Below are 20,791 nucleotides of genomic sequence, written 5' to 3' on the forward strand. Positions count from 1 at the left end.
GCTGGTGAGTGTGGCACCATCACAACCACTCACCCACCAGCCTCTAACAACAAAATGGAGGATTCCATCCCAAGAACCAGGAAAGACAAATTACAATGAATTGACATGTATATTTCAGTGATGCAGGTCCAACAAATGTGAAACAGAGGTGCAACCTATTCCCCTAAGAAAGGGAATCCTTAAGTCTGTGGAAGTAGTTGATGCCAAAATAATGAATGTGTTCAAGAGGTGGCTAGATATAGCAGTTGGGGGTGAACGGGACAATCAGCTATACTCCTGATGAATGGCGGAGCAGACTCAAAGGGCTGAATGCCGTCCTACTGCTCTAATCTTCTATGTTTCTGTGTTTAAAGGTCAATTTATTATTCCTGTGACTTCAACTAATAACAATATTCCCAAACCCAAAATGTGTTACTCAAACCGTGAAAAATTATCAGGCTCAAAATGAAAAGAAGGGAACTGTTTAGGTTGAGTTCAACAAATTGCAAAATTTATTATTGTAATTGTTATTGGAGCAAACTCCCTCTTCATTTATGCTTTGAGGTTCAGCATGGCTTTACTAAATTTGGAACTAATGCTTAACCAGTAGACATTCGAGCTTCCGGTGATTAGGAATGAATGCCTGCAAATAAGTGCTTGTACATTTAGTCTGATTTATGTTTTCTCTATTGCAGTATTGTAAAGGTGATGGGGAAGAAAGAAATGGTTCAAAAATATATATTTCCAAGCAGAAAACCAAACTGTGGGGTGGGGAGAGAAATAGGGTGGGAGGAGTAAATGGAAGCTCTTTTAACCCCGACTCGGAAACAGTGAACTGAAAGATGTACAGTGAGCTTAATCTTGGATGGAAATGCGTAAATACTACCTGGCAAGTCGCACTAAGGATCATTATTTGACAATGCATTCCAGGATGGTTGTTGACACTAACTTTTAGAGATTGTTCTATACTGGGTGCATATCAAAGCCATTAGGGATTGGCAAAAAGTGCTTAGCTAACCAAGAAAGAAGGGAAAAAGATATTGGTCTTAATAAAATGTTTGCTCTCTGACAGAGGTGCATGGATTGATGTATCAATCAGGAATGTAATGGCTTCCTGCTTTGAGTGGATTTCTGTCCTTATAATTGAATTTAGGCCGAGTTATTAAAGCTCATTTGAGTTCATATTGAGAAATGTATTGGTATTCTGAGTTGGAAAATTTCCGCAATAAAAGGTAGGTCTATTTTTCAGAGACCTAGAATAATAATTTATGTAGCTTCGCTGTACAGTAGCTAAACAGTGGAAAATAAATGAATGTCATCAAATATATTATGATTTGTGATCCCTCTCATTGCTATGTTGTTTTCAGCAATTTCATCTCGTATGCAGTCTAACATTGGATGAGATTCATGTTTTGTAGCATTCTCTGAAGCAGCGATATTTCTCCCACTGAACACTTTATGCTGAGGTTGAAACCTCAGTTATTTAGCAAATCAAATAGATGCCACAGCCTAGGTTCAAGGCTAGAGTCAAATAAAATTCCTTTGTTGTTTGACCTCCTCTTACCCTTCCATCCACCTATTGCACTCCTGTACCCCCTAATTAACTCATACAGGGGATGTTGGTTTCTTTTGAACCAGCTTTTGTATTAAATTTCAAACACAATTTAATTACTTTTCACTTTTGTTAGATTTGTTTTAAAATATGGTTGAATCAAATGGTTTTGAATGTTTCAAATTAATTTATTAGTGTCACAAGTAGGCTTACATTCACTCTGCAATGAAGTTATGGTGAAAATCCCCTAGTTGCCGCATTCAGGTGTCTGTTCGGATACACTGAGGGAGAATTTAGCATGGCTAATTCTCCTAACCAGCTTGTCTTTCAGACTGTGGGAGGAAACCGGAGCACTCGGAGAAAACCCATGCAGACACGGGGAGAACATGCAGACTTCACATAGAACAGTGACCAAGCCAAGAGTTGAACCCAGGTCCCTGGCATTGTGAGGCAGCAGTGTTAACTGCTGTGCCACCGGAAGGATCAGACTATAAGAACATACAAAGTAGGAAACTATTCAGCCATTGAACCTGCTCCACCATCCAACATGACCATTCTGATCTTCTGCTTCAACTTCACCTTCCTGCCTGCTTCCCATATCCTTTGATTCCCTGGGAGATCAAAATCTCGCTTATCCCAAATTTGAATATACTCAATAGCGGAACAGTCATTTACAAACCCCTAGAGTAGAGAATTCCAACCTGCAAAAATCAGTGAAGAAATGTAGCCTCATCTCAGTCCTAAATGATTGTTCCCATAAACTGAATGTATGCCTTTATGTTCTTCATCCTCCAGCCAGGGGAAGCAACCTCTCAGTCTCTATCCCTTCAAGCTCCTTCAGAATCTTGTATGTTTCAATGAGATCACCTCTCATTCTACATAATTTCAGTGAGTGAATGTCCATTTTACCCAGCCGATCATCATAGACCAACCCTTTCTTCCCAGGAACCAACCTATTGAACCTTTTCTGTACTGCTGTACTGTTTCCAAGGTAAGTAAACACTTACATAGTACTCCAGGTGTGGTCTTACCAAAGCCTTATATAATAGTGGCAAGCCATCCTTGATCTTGTATTCCAGTCTCTGTTGCCTCACGGCACCAGGGACCCAGGTTTGATTCCAGCCTAGAGTGACTGTCTGTATGGAGTTTGCATGTTGTTCCCATGTTAGTGTGGGCTTCCATCAGGTGCTCCAGTTTCCTCCCATGTCCAATGATGCTCAAGTTAGGTGGAATGGCCATTCTAAAATTGTCCCTTAGTGGCAGAGGGCCTAGTGGGACAAACATGTGGAGTTATGGGGATAGGGCCTGGGTAGGATTGCTATTGGTGCAGGCTTGATGGGCCGAATGGCCTCCTTCTGCACTGTAGATTCTTTGATTGAATAAACCCCAATACCTTTTCTCTGAGGATCTTAATTAATTTAAATTCCTCACTTTTACCAGTTCTTTATTTACCATCTGTTTCAAAATTATAAATTCTATTCTAATTTAAGTGAGTGAGCAAAGATCTGGCGAATGGAGTATAATGTGAGCAAACTGTCCATTTTGGCAGGAAGAATTTTAAGAATCAGATTATCTAAATGGTGAGAGATTGTAGATCTCTGAGATTCTGAGGAACATAGGTGTTCTGCTTTGTCAATCACAAAGGGCTAGTCTGCAGGTACAACTGTTCAGAGCACAGCTGATGTTAAACACCAGAAACTTGAAACACCTGCCCTCAAATTTTTGCAATTTGGAATAACCTGAGGAAATGCGAAAACGAGAGAAGGACATTCCAGATGTCTTTGCGATGATTTTAAATAAAATAAATGCTTACAAAACAAAGAAATACACAAGAAAGTCAACCAGAAATAAATTTAACTCACTCAAGGGCTATACACAGTATTATTAAATTTACACAGTTCCAATCCCTTTATTTTCCTAACGTCAGAACTAACCCTAGTCAAACAACATCTTGTCGAGTTTTAAAAATTATAGGCAAAAATCTAGTAATAGTTACCACACCAGACACTTGTACCTTTTAGCGTTGCTTCAGATGTAGGGCAGAACAAATGGTTGTCAAGCAGGCTTTTCCATAGACACAGCTTGCTGGTAATTCAAACAGCTTTTTGTGCCATGGGCTGAGGTTGCAAAACACCTAACTTGCATAGATAGAATTTGTCCCTGATATATCATTTTCTCTTTTGACCTCTTATCTGAATTAAACTTTTCAGAAGTCACGCTTAATTACTTTTATTTCGAGTCAACCTTTTCGGATGTAATTGTAAAATTCACGGTTCGTCTCTTCCTTTGAACCTCTAACATCTTACTCAAATCCTCAATGTTCTATTCTTCATTGTTACCATCTTGCCTTCGGTGAATATCTGTTTACAGAATTGCTAGGTTCATCAATATGTCAAAAGCACTAGCTCCATTGACCTAGCCAAACCAGCCCTGCTACTACACAGCTTCAACTTTTAAATAGTTATTAAAAAACATAATACCAGTGGTACACTTTCTAAATTTCTGGATTTCCTTGATTTTTTATGTTGTTATGATTTTCTGACACAATTATGAATTAGGGAGGCTAATAGAATATTATAGTTTATTGCAAGGGGAATTGATTACAAAAGTAGAGGGGTGAAGGTTCAGTTATACAAAATGTTGGTGCGACCACACTTGGAGTACTGTGTACAGTATTGGTTTCCTTATTTAAGGAAATATGCATCAGAAGCAGTTCAGGGAAGGTTTACTAGATTAATACCAGGAATGGGCAAGTTCTCTTTTGAGGAAAAGTTGAAGAGGGCTTATTTTCATTGGAGCTTAGCAGAGTAAGAGTTGACTTGGTTGAAACTCTTAAGATTCTGAGATGTATTGATAGAATAAATGTGCAGAGGATGTTTCCTCGTCTGGGAGAATCTAGGAGTAGGGGTCACAGTTTAAAAATAAGGGGTCATTTGTTTAAGATGGAGATAAGGAGAAATTTCTTCTCTCAGAGGGTTATGAATCTCTGGAACTCTCTTCCTCAAAAGGCAGTGGAAGATGAGTCTTTGAATATTTTTAAGGTAAAGCTTGATAGATTCTTGATTAACAAGGAGGTGAAAGTTTATCAGGGTAGACAGAAAGATGGAGTTGAGGTTAGAGCCAGATCAGCCATGGTTTTATTGACTGAGTGACCAACTTCTGCTCCTATTTCATGTTCATTTGTATGTCTTCTTCTGTGAAGACAGGTGCAAAATATATATCCAGTGTCTCAGTCATTTCCTCATTCCCCCTGATTCATTCCGTATTCTCCTATCTCTGCCTCGAGGGAAGCAACATTTTCTTTAGCTATCCTTCTTCCTATGTACTTGTAAAAGCTCTTACAACCTATTCTTTTTATCCCTGACTAGTTTATTTTAATTTTATTATTTCTTATTTTATCAGCTCCTTGGTGTCTTTTGGGAGAGTTTTTGAAAACAGCAGTCCTGAAATGAAATACTGACTGTAACAATGTGATAAGCCTCTTTTTTATCTTAGCATTAACCTTAACTTCTATCTAGAACGCATCACAAACAGTGAAAGTAAAAGTTGTTCATCTTCCTTTTGTGATATCTGTAAGATGTTCATGTTCCATACATTCTGGGAATCTCATGGAAGGACAAAATCACAGATGTGTCAGTCCTCTCGAAGGCAATGTTCTCAAGTATTTTAGCACTTGTCAAGCAGAGGAGACTCTGCAGGTTTAGACAGCCTTGCAGGATTCAAGAAGGTCACATACCTTAGCATTGCATGGCGTGGAGTCAGGTGACCAGCACAATGACAAAGCTCTATTTCACAGATGCCTGCAAGTGTGACATGAAGGACATAAACATTGATTCTTGCATCCTGGAGACACTAGCTGGCGGCATGAAAAAATAGCAACATCACCTGTGGGCTAGTATGCGCCACCATGACAGCAAATGGCTACTGAAGACAGCAACAGTTGCCAACACCAAATATGACAAACTTTAAGAACAAGTAATAACCACTTCACATGTGGTAGCTTCTCACCAGATGAGGAGTGGATGAAGGTGAAAAGGTCTGAAAATGTTTTGTGAGAAGAAATCATGTTCGCATTTTAGTGGAAAATGGCAAATTCACTGCAGGGCAGTGGTGGGCAACCAGGGGCCACATGTGAATTTTGGGGTTGGTCTGTCAGACATTTTGTTGACCATCGCCCACACATAGGGTTGGCACATTCCATTGATTTCCATCCATGTAATATTTTTCCCAGCAGTATGACTTAAGTGAGACACACGTAAAGCAAGGAGCAAGTGAAATGAGGTGCATGCTCTTTGCTCACAACATTGACTGTGAGAGACGTGCATCCAAAATGTAAATATTTCTTTTGCTTTAGCATTATTCTTTTAATATAAAAATGAGTAAGCATTTTCTATAACTCATTATGAAATATTTGGTATGTATTAAATGTATTTAATCTTATTCATGGAGTCATGGTTGGTGAACAAGCCCGATTTCAACCTTACGGCCCTTTTGAGATGAAGGAGCCCTCTCACTAGCTGAGGTTGTCCATCGCTGCTGTAGAGTGAGGTTTGGAAAGTTATAGCACTCTTTATGATCTACAGGAGAATGCAAATGCTTCAGGACCACTTCAAATGGATGAAATTATGGGACTTCAAGTGGGTAGAAACATCAGTTTTCCCTTTGTTTGCCATCAAGACTGGATGAATGCATTTGTATAAAATCGCTGAAGTGACCTCAACATTTAATTCAGTTAGTACATGTAATACCGGATGAAGTAAATGTTAACACCAGAACATGACCTTGAAAACTTCTTCATAATTCTATGTCAAGCCCAGTTTTACAAACACTGCTCTGACTGACTGGATTGATGTCTCTCAGTAGATCCTAGGTACAAAGGGAGTGACCCAAATTCATCATTCCACTCAAGAACAACTTGCATATATGCCTTTAATGTAGAAAAACAGTGTTCACGGAAGGGATAATCAGACAACAATTGACAACGATGCAAAGCAAGAAATCTTCAGGCAGTTGCCTAAATACTCAATCAGAGGTAGGTTTCCAGGAGGATCATAAACAAAGAGAGAGGTGGTGATACAGAGATTGAGTGAGGCTGACCTTCTGAAAATACATGTTAACATCAGGCTTGGTTATCAAGAAATCATCATTTTCCAAAAGGAGATACCATCTCAGGCAGACAAAATAATGGTGCATGTGTAAGTGTTAGGCTAGAGATTTTTATCTTGACAATGTAAATGTGATGTATTGTATATTGTAAAAGGTAAATATTAACATACACACAAATCAGTAATAAAAGGAAAAATGACTGCCCCTATCAAATCATCTGAGAGTAGATTTTGTCTGGTTTGTGAGTAAAGCTATTATTGGTTTATAACTGCATTTGGTGGTTAAAGACTATTTAGGAGGTCTTGTGGCGTAGTGGGTAGTGTTCCTCCCTCTGAGCAAGAAGCTCTGAATTCAAGTCCCACTTCGCCAAGGAAGGTGCATTCATGTAAAAACAGAAAATGCTGGCTGGAAAATCTCACCAAATCTCACAGCATCAGCAGAGAGAGAATAGAGCCAACGTTTCAAGTCTGGATGACCCTTCGTCAGAGCTGTTGAATCTGTTCTCTCTCCACAGGTGCTGTCAGACCTGCTGAGATTTTCCAGCATTTTCTGTTTTTGTCTCACATTCCAGCATCTGTAGTATTTTGCTTTTATCAAGATGCATTTATAACTTGGCCGAGCAGTTTGAATATCAATTTGCAAAACCTTCTAACACGCACCAACGGCAAGACGTGGTTGGCCATGTGGTTAGGAAGGAAACTGGAGCCTTTAACATCATTGTTCATAATTCTGGACCAGCATGTAAGATTCCAGCAGAGCAGCTGGCTGCACAGGTGAGGATCAGAGTGGTGCCAACAGCACAAACTTTAATCCCCATTGCAGCTGGTAATTTTGGGAGCTGCCCTCTTACCCTGCCTATAGTGGAGACTGTGAGTTATGGATCTGGTCAAATGGTTTTCTCAATGTACACAGGAGAATCAAATATTTTTCCGGCAACTTCAGGTCAAAAGAGAAATTTGCAAAGTCATGGGAGATATTCATATTTGACCATGTTGCAGGCAAGGATAATTGGGTGGCCTGCTCAAAATGCTGGTAGCTAACCACTTAATGACTACTGCATTTGCTGGTGATTTGTTCAGTTGTCCACTGTAAACTGGTATCTTTGGACCAACAAACTTTGAACATCACTGAAAATAAATTTGGACGGACCAGGAATTGTGCAGTTGGGCTCAATTTTGGACTCCAAGACAAACACCCTCGTGGCCTGGCTGGCATGTTGACTTTCCAGTTGCCTCATATATGAAGAAATGTCATTGCAACCTTATGAAGTATCAGCAATGGGTGAGTAATGAGGGCAGGCTGTGCCTCCTTTGCTTGGCAGCCAATGTGAACAGACACTGATATTGAGCCAGCATGCAGCTTGGGCCATGGAACATTGCTATTGCAGCAGTTCTTTTCCAGTTCAGTGGCTTTGTGTTCAGAGAGGGCTGATACCCTGATCCAAATTGTGCTGGTTAGGTGCATTGACCCGAACAGGTGCTGGAGTTTGGCGACTAGGGGAATTTCACAGTAACTTCATTGCAGTGTTAATGTAAACCTTATTTGTGACTAATAAGTAAAACTTTTTAAAAATCCACTCACTTGTGTTCTGTGTCTGAGGAAAGTGCCCGCCCTGTCTTCTGCCTCACCAATAATACCCAACCAACAGGCCTCCCCTCACATCAAGAAACTAAGGAAGGGGACAGTGGGGAATCTGACACATACCACTCAGCCAATAACTGCTAGTGCTCTCCAAAACAGCAGGTCTGTTGCACAGATGTTCTGGTTGACAAGCTACTCAGACAATAACTGCTGTTACAAAGACAGAGAATGCTGGAAGATCTCAGCAGGCCTGACAACATCTGTGGAGAGAGAACAGAACCAACGTTTCGAGTCTGGATGACCCTTTGTCAGAGCTGTTATTCTGGCAGTGTTCAAAGCAGCGAATCAGCAATAGAGGGAGATGGAGGTCAGACAAACATTTCAAAAGGTGTAATTCCATCATTGAAAAGTTGGAATTCTGCCAAAAGTTGGAAATTTCTAATCCCTGTTCCCATCAGCAAAACCCCATACCCAACAGATTTGATTGTTGCATGTCTATCATCTTACAAGGGTTTGATTTGATTTATTATTGTCACATGTATTAGTATACAGTGAAAAGAACTGTTTCTTACACAATATACAGACAAAGCATACCATTCACAGAGAAGAAAAGGAGAGGGTGGAGAATGTAGTGTTACAGTCTTAACTAGAGTGTAGAGGAAGATCAACTTAATATATGGTAAGTCCATTCAAAAGTCTGCTGGCAGCAAGGAAGAAGATGTTCTTGAGCCGGTTGGTGTGTGTCCTTTCTTTTGTATCTTTTCCCCGATGGAAGAAGGGGGCAGTGAGTATGTCTGGGTTGCGTGGGGTCCTTGATTATGATGGAAGGATATTGATGACAATCTTTAAGTTGTCTGGTAAGCCACAGATGGAGCTCATTTACTGAGTTTTTGTTTCTATGGGTACATATTTTTCTCGAACATTTCAGATCATTGCTTTAAATGTTTCCCAATGTTTATTTACCAGAATACCTCTTAATCTATCAACCATAGCCCAGTCATACCGGCGTAACTGGTTTCATTTGAGTTTAGGCATCTCGTTTGGGACTGGAGTATGTTGTTCTCAAATTTAAATTGGAATTCAATTATGTTGCGATGTTATCTATCAGATGTCATCTACCGCTCTTGCCTAGTCTGTGTACAAGTTCTCCAAGTACTTCATGAACAAACATCACTGTGAAAGAAGATCAGCTTACTGAAGCTCAGTGAGCCAGCACCGATGCCATAGAAACTTATTTGGACTGCATTACTCCTATCGTTCCATTGTTGCACCCCTTTTTACTTAGAGAATTGGCAGTCGAGTTGATCCAAGCTACACTTTTCAATTGAGTAAAATTATCTCTATGTCTCCTGAGAACATAATTTGATTTGCTTTTATTATTGTCACATGCATCGGAATACAGTGAAAAGTATTGTTTCTTGGACGCTATACAGACAACATACCGTTCATAGAATACACAGGGGAGAGGGAAAGGACAGGGTGCAGAATATAGTGTTACAGTTACAGATTGGGTGCAGAGAAAGATCAGATATGAGAGGTCTATTCACAAGTCTGATGGCAGCAGGGAAGAAGCTGTTCTTGAGTTGGTTGGTACGTGTTTTCAGACTTCTGTGTCTTTTTCCTGATGGAAGAAGGTGGAAGAGAGAATGTCAGGAATGTCAAACTAAAGTTTGTGCATTTACTGTAACATCTAAAATGACAGGGAAGGTAAAGTCACCATAGTCCCAGATGCCCATAGGCTGTTTTCAAAGCTGAGGAGAAGGAATAGCTGACTGGAGCTGATTTAACCTGACGATCATCACATCCCAAGTGAGGGTAATGTTGAGAAGGTGAGACTGTCATGAATAACCTCAGCTGGTGTGGGAATTGAACCTGCGCTGTTGGTGTTGCTCTGCATCACAAAGACTTGGATAAGCGAAACATACAGGTGTCGCTGGCACAAATGCAAGGCACATTTAAAGGCAAAATGATTGTGAAATGAAGTTACTAATGAATCCTCCTTCACTACATAATCCAAATCTAAAGCAGTTCATAGATTCCCTACAGTGCATGAGGCCGTTCGGCCCATCAAGGCGGCACTGACAACAATCCCACCCAGGCCTTATTTAACCCCACGTATTTACCCTGCTGATCCCCCTGACACTAAAGGACAATTTAGCATGGTCAATCCACCTAACCCTTTGGAGTTGTTTTTGTTTGAATAGAGTCATAGAATCCCTACAGTGCAGAAGAAGGCCATTTGGCCCATCGAGTCTGCATCCACCCCAGTCCCACCCAGGCCCTCTTCCTGTAACCCCACATATTTACCCTGCAAATCCGCCTGTCACTAGGGTCAATTTAGCATGGCCAATCCACTTAACTCGCACATCTTTGGACTGTGGGAGGAAACTGGGGCACCCAGAGGAAACCCACAGCAAACACGGGGAGAAACTCCACACAGACAGTGACCCGAGACCTGAATTGAATGGGGGTCCCTGGCACTGTGAGGCAGCAGTGCTATACACTGTGCCACGCCCAATCCTAAATTCTTGTTATATACCTGTTTTATGCAATAAAACTTTGCCAATAATGTCAGGTTGAACTTAAAGACAGCCATCCCTGGAGGAAGCAGAACTCCATGAATACTTCTGGGTATCATCCTGGTAGTACTTTTAAAAAGCGATTGAACACTGTGTGTAGTGTATGGGTAGTGAGTGTTAATGCTACTATGAATGAAAGGTTTTAGTAGCACAGCTATGGTACGCGCTGCAGTCGAGTATTGCAGTTGTGACAATGGAACCTGTTAGATAGCATTCGCATGGATTCTTTGCACCGCCTGCAACTCCTGAACTGGCGCCAGCCCGGCTCCCCGCCGCTGGGGGGGATAAAGATATCAGTCTCGAAAAAAAGACAAGCTGATTTTAAAAAGGCGGAATTCCGCTAATCCGCCCCGCCAACTGGACATCAGGGGATTTCTGGACAGTACAAAGGATGCATCTGAGTTTCTTGGCGGTGGAGGGAGGATTCATAAGTTTTATTGGAGAAATCCCAACAAGAGAAAGATCACGGGACGGTCCTGGATCAGCTGGAGAATTTCAAGTCGGGAGAGAGGGTGGAACATTAAGCAAATCCCCTTGTTGCTTCTGTTCAAATTTACAACTCGAAGCTGCCTGAGTGTAGTGAGAGGGGAGGAGAATGGAAACAACACGTCTCTGAGTGGCAGTCTTGTCTCTGTATGCTGTGGCCAGCAGTATTTCCCGTGTTAAAGCAAGGCTCCATAGTAGAGTGGATATGTGGGGCGGAGCAGCACACACACTCCTCCAGCAAACCAGCTCCACTACACTCACTCATTCAGATGCTGGTTTAGCCACAACATGGAGTAAGGTAACAACACACCTTGTCTCACACTCTGAGAAGGAGGAACTGGACTGAGAAGCAGGCATTCCCAGGCGCTGTTTGTGGATGTGATTTCCTGGTTGATATCTATTTATTGGACAGAATGGATACAGTGAGTGTGTGAGAACTGGATGGGACCCAGACGGGTGGTTCAGGTGCTGGAGTCTCAGTGACTTGGGGGAAGGGGGATATGGAGAGCTCTGCGGGGGACAAGGTGGGCAAGACCACCCTGAAAACCAAGCTGAACAAGGGCAAGAGGAGGAAGTCCTTCTCCGGCAAACTCTTCAGGAGGAGGTCTCTGAGGTCGGTCGGCAGCTTCGTGCGGGGGGTCTTCAAAACTTTATTCACTTTGGCACCTTTCGGAGAGGTGGGCTCCGAGGGGGGAGGAGGAGGAGGAGATGCTGGAGGTGGAGGAGAGGGAGAAGAGGAAGAGGACGAGGAGGAGGAGGAGGAGGAAGACGATGGAGGCTTCAGGGACGGAGCTGTCACCCTGGCCACTTGCTCCGAGGCGGTGGGCAGCCAGGAGCAGGAGCAGCCCCCGGAGAGGAGCGTGTCCCTGGGCAGGGGCTCCGGGAGGGAGCTCCGCCTGTCCTGGGGCTCGGCCGGGGACAAGACCCCCGGCGTGCTGGGCTTGAAGAACCACGGCAACACCTGCTTCATGAACGCCGTGGTGCAGTGCCTGAGCAACACCGAGCTCTTCGCCGAGTACCTGGGCTTGGAGCAGTACCGCTCCGAGCTCCAGCAGCTCCGGGCCAACGGCACCCTCCGCAGCCGGGAGCCACCGTCCCACTGCCGGCCCGAAGTCACCGAGCAACTGGCAGCCCTGGTGCGGGCTCTCTGGACACTGGACTACACACCGCAGCTCTCAGTCCAGTTCAAGGTATGTCCCACCCAAATCTCTCCCTCCCCCTTCCAGGTAACCTACTCACTTTCAAAGCAAAACAGGATTTGTCCAACTGCTCGTAAATGTAGAATAAAACACTCCTTTTAAAACAGGATAGACACAGGGAAGTAACAACCTTTCTAATCACCCCCAATCTCTCTCTCTCTCCCCCAACCCGGAACCTGCTCACTTACGAAACCGAACAGGATTTGTCCAACTAGGGGTGAATTTCAGTGTAAAATGTTCCTCGAATCTCTCCCCCTCTTCCCCACTCCACGTAACATAAGAACAGGATTTGACCTACTGGCGAATTCAGTGTAAAATATCCCCAAGGTATGTCTCTCAAATCTCTACCTCTTGCCCCCTCCCCCTCCCCCGGTAACCTGCCCACCCCCTCCCCCACTCAAAGTAACCTGTTCACTTATATTAAACGATCAGGATTTGTCCAACTGCTGGTGAATTTCAGAGTAAAATACTCTCATTTTAAACAGGATGGACAGAGAGAAGTATCACAACCTTTGTAATTGGGGGGTGGGGTGGGGGTGGTGGTGGTGGCACAGCTGGTGCTGCTGCTGCCTCACAACACCTGGGACCTGGGTTTGATTCCCGGCTTGGGTCTCTATGTGGAGTCTGCACTTTCTCCCCGTGTCTGTGTGGGTTTCCTCTGTGTGCTCCTGTTTCCTCCCACAGTCCGAAAGATGTGCTGGCTGGACAGATCGGCCGTGCTAAATTCTCCCTCATTGTACCCGAACAGGTCAGAATGTGGTGACTAGGGGATTTTCACAGTAACTTCGTTGCAATGTTAGTGTAAGCCTACTTGTGGCACTAATAAAATTAAACTTAAGAGTTTGAAAGTGTTTTGGTTCATGTCCCCATTATTAAAACAATCCCTAGTCTCCCAGTTAGGGGCAGGTGAGGTCACAGAAGCTTGTTTTTGACTGAAGCAATTGCCAAAAACCTCATGGAAATAACTGGATCTGATGTGTCTGTGACACATTTTTTATGATGTGGAGATGCTGGCGTTGGACTGGGGTGAACACAGTAAGAAGTCTCTCAACACCAGGTTAAAGTCCAACCAATTTATTTGATAAACTCACAAGCTTTCGGAGTCGCGGGCTGACAAAGAGGCAAACCCTAAAAGCTTGTGAAATTACTATCAAATAAATTTGTTGGACTTTAACCTGGTGTTGTGAGACTTCTTACACTTTTTTTTTACCCAGGAATCCGCTGAACCTGAGAGTTTGCCATTGGCTGAATGTGGAAGGTTTGACTATTGCCAAAGATTTAATCTGTTGCTGTGAACCCTGAACAACACTTGGGCTAATTTTCAGGGGCACTGTTTCATGTCTGATGTTATTCCCTGGCTAATAAATGTTTGGCTCATTTTTAAATGCTGCAAAATTACTTTTATTCACCAAAATTGTTGCCACAGTTAGTGCCCAATCTAATTTTTAAAATAATCTTTTATTGTCTTTCCACTAATTCAAGTTTACATCAACGACACTGTCTTTATGCAAGTTTTTTTTTTAGGCTGCTCCTCGATAGTGCAGTACAATCCCGTGGGAGGCCATTCAGCCCAATGAGTCTGCACTGATTCTCTGACAGAGCATCTTATCCGGGTTCTTCCATCTGCCTTATCCCCACGACCCATGGCTCGTTTCCCATGGCTACCCAACACAGTCTTGAACACTAAGAGGCAATTTAGTATGTCCGCTCCACCTAACCTGCACAGTTTTGGGGTGCATGAGGAAACCGGAGCACCCTGAGGAAGCACAAGGGGACTATGTGCCAACTCCACACAGCCATCCAAGGCCAGAATTGAACGCAGGTCCTTGACGCTGTAGGCAACAGTGCAAGTTTGAAACGTTGCCTTTTTTTGCTGCTGGTAGTTACAAATTGAACTGCTCCTGTTTTAACATAGGTAATTTGCAAAAGAAATATGAAGAACTCAGAGTGGAGAAATGGTTTTGAGGAAAATATTCCTGTAAAATCACGGATACTGAGAGCACATCGAGATTTGCTTAAGGGTTGTTGATTGTACCCTGGATTTAATGGTGTCAATTATCAATCCCTGCATTACTCTCAGACCTTGGTGGAGTTGTTAGACTGCTAGCACTGGTCTCAGAGCAGCCCCTGTAACAGTTCTCCCCAGTGACACCATATCTCTGCATGTAAATGTTCACATTCACAGAGATCCACTCACCAGCTCCTAGTTAAACTTTAATATTCCGAGAGTGCCAGTACTTTCTAATGTTAAAAATGATACTTAATGGACTTCGCTGGAAACTTTCAGACTTGCCTTTTGGACTGGGCTGCAGTTACATGTGTGAAACTGCATGATAGATGTAGTATAGAACCTCTTGGCCAAGGTGAATTATACACGCACATATAACTTTTGAAACTGAATTAACAGTTGATTCTTTTTGCATTTGCAGCAAGATTTTTATTTCCTGCCTCGTTTTATTCATTGAATTGCAAACCTTTCCAGCAAGAATAGTCACACGTGAATTTCTAGACTTGATTACATCACACAAAATGACTACTAGGTATAAAGCTGAGTGGATTGTTTTAAGAGCAACAAAGTTTGTTATTAAATTTGTCAGTTTTCTCATGAAAATGTACAATTACTTCTGTGTGCTAGCCACTCCCAACTTTAATGATCACATACCTGTTGCTCTTAACTTTTTCCAAAGCCCTTTCACAGTAGCTTAATTGCAGTGATAATGTAAGCCAACTTGTGACACGAATAAATAAATTTAAAAACTTAAACATTGGATTTCTGGGGACCATTGCTTCACAATGAATACTTTGAAAGATACTGTTTTTTAACAGAAAAGGTTAATCAGACAACATTATACAAGGTCTTTTACATAACATCTTGAGTTGGTTCGCAAGCATCTTGAGTGCGGTGATTAATATGGAGACAAACATAGTCGAGATTCTGGGTGAAATATTAACTTGAAACCCATTCAGTTGCATAGAGTTGAAATCAGGTTCTTTCTGACAGCAACATTCACAAAAGGCAATCGGATGTGTAGTTAGTTCATCTTTGACTTGATGAAACAGGACAGAAAATAAGGGAAACACTGCATGAATTTTGTTTTGGTTTTACTTTTTCACTTTTCTCATTCATTGCTTAAATCCTGCAGCCTGTAACACATCTCTCTCATTTGTTATTAACTTTTCCTCTTCTCGATGATTCTGTCTTTATTGAAAAGCTGTTCATCTCTAACGTTCTCCAGTTCTGATGAAATCCCAACTTTGATTCACTTTCCACGATTGTCGCCTGACCTGCTTGCATGTTTTCAGCATTTTCTGTTTATTTCAGCAGCATTCACAGTATTTTCTTAGAATTTTAGAATCCCTACAGTGTAGAAGGAGGCCATTCGGCCCATTGAGCCTGCACTGACCACAATTCCACCTAGGCCCTAATCCTGTTGCCCTACATAATTAACCTGCTAATCCCCCTGACACTAAGGGGCAATTTAGCACGGCTAATCAACCTAATCTGCACATCTTTGGACTGAGAGGAAATCAGACCACCCAGAGGAAGCCCAGGAGAATATGTGGAGTTTGCACAGATAGTAACCCAAGGCCGGAATCGAACCCCGGGTTTCTGGCACTGTGAGGCACTGTGCTAACTACTGTGCCACCATGCCACTCCTGATGCCTATACCATTTTGCTTTATATTGTGTTGGTTAACACACTATTTTTCTTTGGCCTGTGTCGTGGAATCCTTGACATCTATTTGTGCTGTCAGCGCATGCATATTGGCACTTAATTTTATCATCTCATCTGAAGATCAGATTAGAACTCTGCACTGATTCTGCCACCAATTTATATTAGCGCCAAAACAAATTCTGCAAACTGATGAGCAGAATCAGCTGCATTTTGAGTTGCTCTCAACAATTTCGATTTTAATACAGCTCCAATTACACAGTCATACACAGGGAAATTCACCCTTCAAAAAACATTTGGTCACAGCAGCTGCCAAATTTGATTTCTGTCACTGCAGATACCACGATTACTTGTTTTAAAGACACGTTTTTAGACCGAAACCCATGGGTTGACTTTTGCACAGGTAATTTAAAGTTTAATTATTAGTGTTACAAGTAGGCTTACATTAACACTGCAATGAAGTTACTGTGAAAATTCCGTAGTCGCTACATTCCGGCACCTGTTCGGATACATTGAGGGAGAATTTAGCATGACCAGTGCACCTACAAAACACGTCTTTTGGACTGTGGGAGGAAACTCACGCAGACATGGGGAGAACGTGCGGACTCTGCACAGACAGTGACCCAAGCTGCGAATCGAACCCAGGTCTTGAATGCTGTGAGGCAGCAGTGCTAACCACTGTGCTGCCCCTAATGGTAATATTTTCAGGGGTTAACATTCTTTGATTTGGACCCAAGTGAAATCCAAAAATGACCCAACTCGATGGAATAATGTAAAAACCAATAACACCGAAGAAATCATATTAATTATCTAACATTTATTTTGTAACATTGTCATCTATGCTTCATCTGTATTAATTATTTATTAATTTTATAACATTACAAGCTATATACGTTCTGCACCCTATCCTTTTCCTTTTCTCCTATGCACTTCATGAGCGGTAGGTTTTGCCTGTATAGTGCAAGAAACACTACTTTCCACTGTATCCCTGTACGTGTGACAATAAGTCAGATACAATCATTAGTATTTTGATATTTAAAATTAAATCATGAACCTCTCCAGGATTATACCTTAGCCCTAACATTTTTGGGCTTTGACCCCTGAAGAACTTACATAAGAACATAAGAAATAGGAGCAGGAGTAGGCCATCCAGCCCTTCGAGCCTGCCCCGCCATTCAATAAGATCATGGCTGATCTGTCGTGGCTCAGTTCCACTTTCCCGCCCTCTCCCCATAACCCTTAATCCCCTCTCTTATCAAGAACCCATCAACCTGCTTCTTAAAAATATTTAGCGAGGCAGCCTCCACCACTTCAACGGGCAGAGAATTCCAGAGATTCACCACCCTTTGAGTGAAGAAGTTCCTCCTCAACTCCGTTCTAAACCGCCTCCCCTTTATCTTGAGGCTGTGCCCCCTAGTCCTACTGTCTTTTTTGAGCGGGAAGAGTCTCTCCACCTCTATCCTATCCATCCCATTCATCATCTTATACGTCTCAATGAGATCTCCCCTCATTCTTCTAAACTCTAACGAGTACAAGCCTAGTTTATTCAGCCTCTCCTCATAGCTCAATCCCCTCAACTCCGGTATCAGCCTAGTAAACCTCCTTTGCACTCCCTCCAGGGCCAAAATATCCTTGCGTAAGTACGGCGCCCAAAACTGCACACAGTACTCCAGCTGCGGCCTCACCAATGCCCTATACAGCTGCAGCAAGACCTCCCTACTTTTATATTCAATCCCCCTCGCTATGAAGGCCAGCATCCCATTCGCCTTCCTGACCACCTGCTGCACCTGCAAGCTGGGTTTTTGCGACTCATGCACAAGGACCCCGAGGTCCCTCTGCACCGTCGCCTGCTGCAGTTTTTCGCCACGTAAGTAATAGTCCTTCCTACCATTCTTCCTACCAAAGTGGACCACCTCACACTTGCCAACATTAAATTCCATTTGCCATTTCCTGGCCCATTCGCCCAGTCTATCTAGATCCTTCTGCAGACTCTCCACACCCTCCGCACAATTTGCCTTTCCCCCAATCTTGGTGTCATCAGCAAATTTCGACACCCTGCACTCGGTTCCCTCCTCCAGATCATCTATATAAATGGTAAATAGCTTGCGTCATCTTGGCATTAAATATTATGTTTTTTAGGCTAAACGTCATGGGGTCAACTTTTATGAGTACATACAGCATTAAACTAAAGAGACAGTGAATATAAAGCTGTATTTATTTATTCAAATACGCTTAATATCTTAAGTGTTACGTCAGTCACAGTAGCACAGTGGTTAGCATGGCTGCCTCACAGCACGAGGGACCGGGGTTCAATTTCAGTCTCGGGTGACTGTGTGGAGTTTGCACAGCCTCCCCACATTTGCCTGAGTTTCCTCTAGATGCTCCAATTTCATAGAGTCATAGAATCCTACAGTACAGAAGGAGGCCACTTGGCCCATTGAGTCTGCACCACTCATAATCCCACCTAGGCCCCATCCCCAGAGCCCCATGCATTTACCCTAGCTAGTCCCCCTTACACTCAGGGCGATTTAGCATGGCCAATCCACCTAACCCGCACATCTTTGGGCTGTGGGAGGAAACCCACACAGACATGGGTAGAACGTGCAAACTCCACACAGACAGTGAGCCAAGCTGGGAATTGTACCCTGGTCCCTGGCACTGTGAGACAGAAGTGCTAACCACTGTTACCAGGCTGCCCATTTCCGCCCACAGTCCAAAGATGTGCTGGTTAGGTGGATTGGCCATGCTAAATGGACCTTTGGTGTCAGGGGCACTGAAATATGTGCAGGCACAATGAGCCAAATGCTCTTTGCACTAAGGATTTTATGATTCTTTTATGATTCTATGACAGTCATAATTAGGTTATTACTGGTGTTACTTCATGTTCAGCATTGAGAGTGCAGTGCAAATAACTTGTCCATCCTTACACTGAATAGAAACCTGGAGCTAAGCAAAGTGCAAGTGTTCCAGCATCCCTTTGGTTTTAAAAAAAGCTACTCAACAGATAAGATACAGTTGTTGGAGCTCCTTCATCAGTGTAATTTACATACTGACAGAACTGTATTTCCAAAGCTTCCTGTCTTTATTTCACACATACTGTTTCACTTTCATTTCCACTGGGAGATTATGATACTGGGGCAATTTATCCCATGTATGTTATTCCTGCAGCGCACGCGACTTATGGGTTACCTGCTGACTAATTCAAGGGTTTTAACGACTATGACTTTTCACCTTTTGAAACACTCTGACTCTGTCTTGTTTTAATAAGGAATGTTTGTTTTATTTCAGAACATAGTAGCAAAATATGGGTCGCAATTTCGTGGGAATTCTCAGCATGACGCACTCGAGTTCCTTCTGTGGTTACTGAACAGAGTTCATGAAGACCTCAATTGTTCGCCCAACAAAAAATCAAAGCCTTCCATTAAGGTGAGTTAACACAGTTGGCTTGATTCATTTATTACCCGGGTCTCCACTTACAAGCTACACAGTGTCTTATTTAGAACGACACAATGGACAATCATAGTAGTCGGAATGAGATCGAACTGACACCCATGACAAAGGTTTAATAAGTGTGTACAGATCAGATCTTCTGGACATTTGTTGCCCTTGCAACGTTTATATCTAGTAGCTTCATAAAGAAGCCTTAAACAAAATACACCAGTAATTTACTGTTTGCTGAGTATTGATAATCGCAGGACTATAACAAATCCATTCAAAAATGTATGCAGTTAACTTTATACAAGGTATTCAGTCGGAAGAGTGTATTGGGGGGAGTTTTTCCATCCCGCCTGCCACAGGAATCATAGCGGGCAGGGGGTGGATCATGCTAAGATCTGTTGACCTTGGACGAGATGTTCCAGTTTTGAGGCATAGCCAGAAAATCCAGCCTGTTGTGTGTATTTATTACCGGGGAAAGATATAGTGGTTATGAATGATCATTCTTTTGTTATAATGATGAACACAGAGCCTGTTGCCTGAGTTCGTGACTTTTGTTGGACTCAACAATTGATCTAAACGCATTACATGTCTGCTGTGATGATTTTTCCAAGTATTTAATAGAGTGGAGTCCAACGCATTGTTTGTCATGAATTAGCTCTATTAATGACAAAAGAGGCTTTCATCTGTAATCCCCCATTTTAGAGGAAAAAACCATACAATTGTTGGATTGAAAATTTCTTCTGAACATTGTTAAATTTCTGTAGGCTTCTTTTGACATATTCTTCAAAGACTGAAAATAATCTCTTACTGTTGTCGTGGACAGCAATTAAGCATTCTATTCATAATTTTTCATAACTCCCACATTAATGAGCTGTGAAATTAGTCTAGACATCACCACAACGTTGAGCATGGTGTGGCGGCACCTTTCGTGTAAGCAACGAACCACGGAAAATGCAAAATGGGCTCATGCACCGTTCTCCAACAAACCTACCTGAGCTTAGCTTAAAATTACACTTGGCAAGTAGTTCACTCATTTGTGGAAAGTGCTTTCCTGCTATCTAAACAGAAAGGTAGGTAATCACCATTTTGGTACAATATTTACCCAATATTGTTTCAACTGGAGCCATGAAATTAAGTGAAGGCTTTAACACCTGCGATTCACAAAATGAGGCTCTTTGGTTTCCATGAAAATGGAAAA

The 20,791-nt window shown here is 42.4% G+C and overlaps 1 protein-coding gene across 1 annotated transcript in view; it reads left to right on the plus strand.

Moving 5' to 3' along the window:
• Positions 1 to 11,063: 11,063 nt before the first annotated feature.
• Positions 11,064 to 20,791, plus strand: part of usp43a (ubiquitin specific peptidase 43a) — a 456,330-nt gene continuing 446,602 nt past the window's right edge. The window contains exons 1-2 of the mRNA XM_080208928.1: positions 11,064 to 12,473; positions 19,444 to 19,581. Of these exons, the coding sequence (XP_080065054.1) occupies positions 11,784 to 12,473; positions 19,444 to 19,581 (828 nt within the window). The 5' untranslated portion in view covers positions 11,064 to 11,783. The remainder of the gene's footprint in view (positions 12,474 to 19,443; positions 19,582 to 20,791) is intronic.

Source organism: Carcharhinus amblyrhynchos, chromosome 21 (genome assembly GCF_965287045.1).
Source record: "Carcharhinus amblyrhynchos chromosome 21, sCarAmb.v2.hapA, whole genome shotgun sequence".
Lineage (NCBI taxonomy): Eukaryota > Metazoa > Chordata > Chondrichthyes > Carcharhiniformes > Carcharhinidae > Carcharhinus > Carcharhinus amblyrhynchos.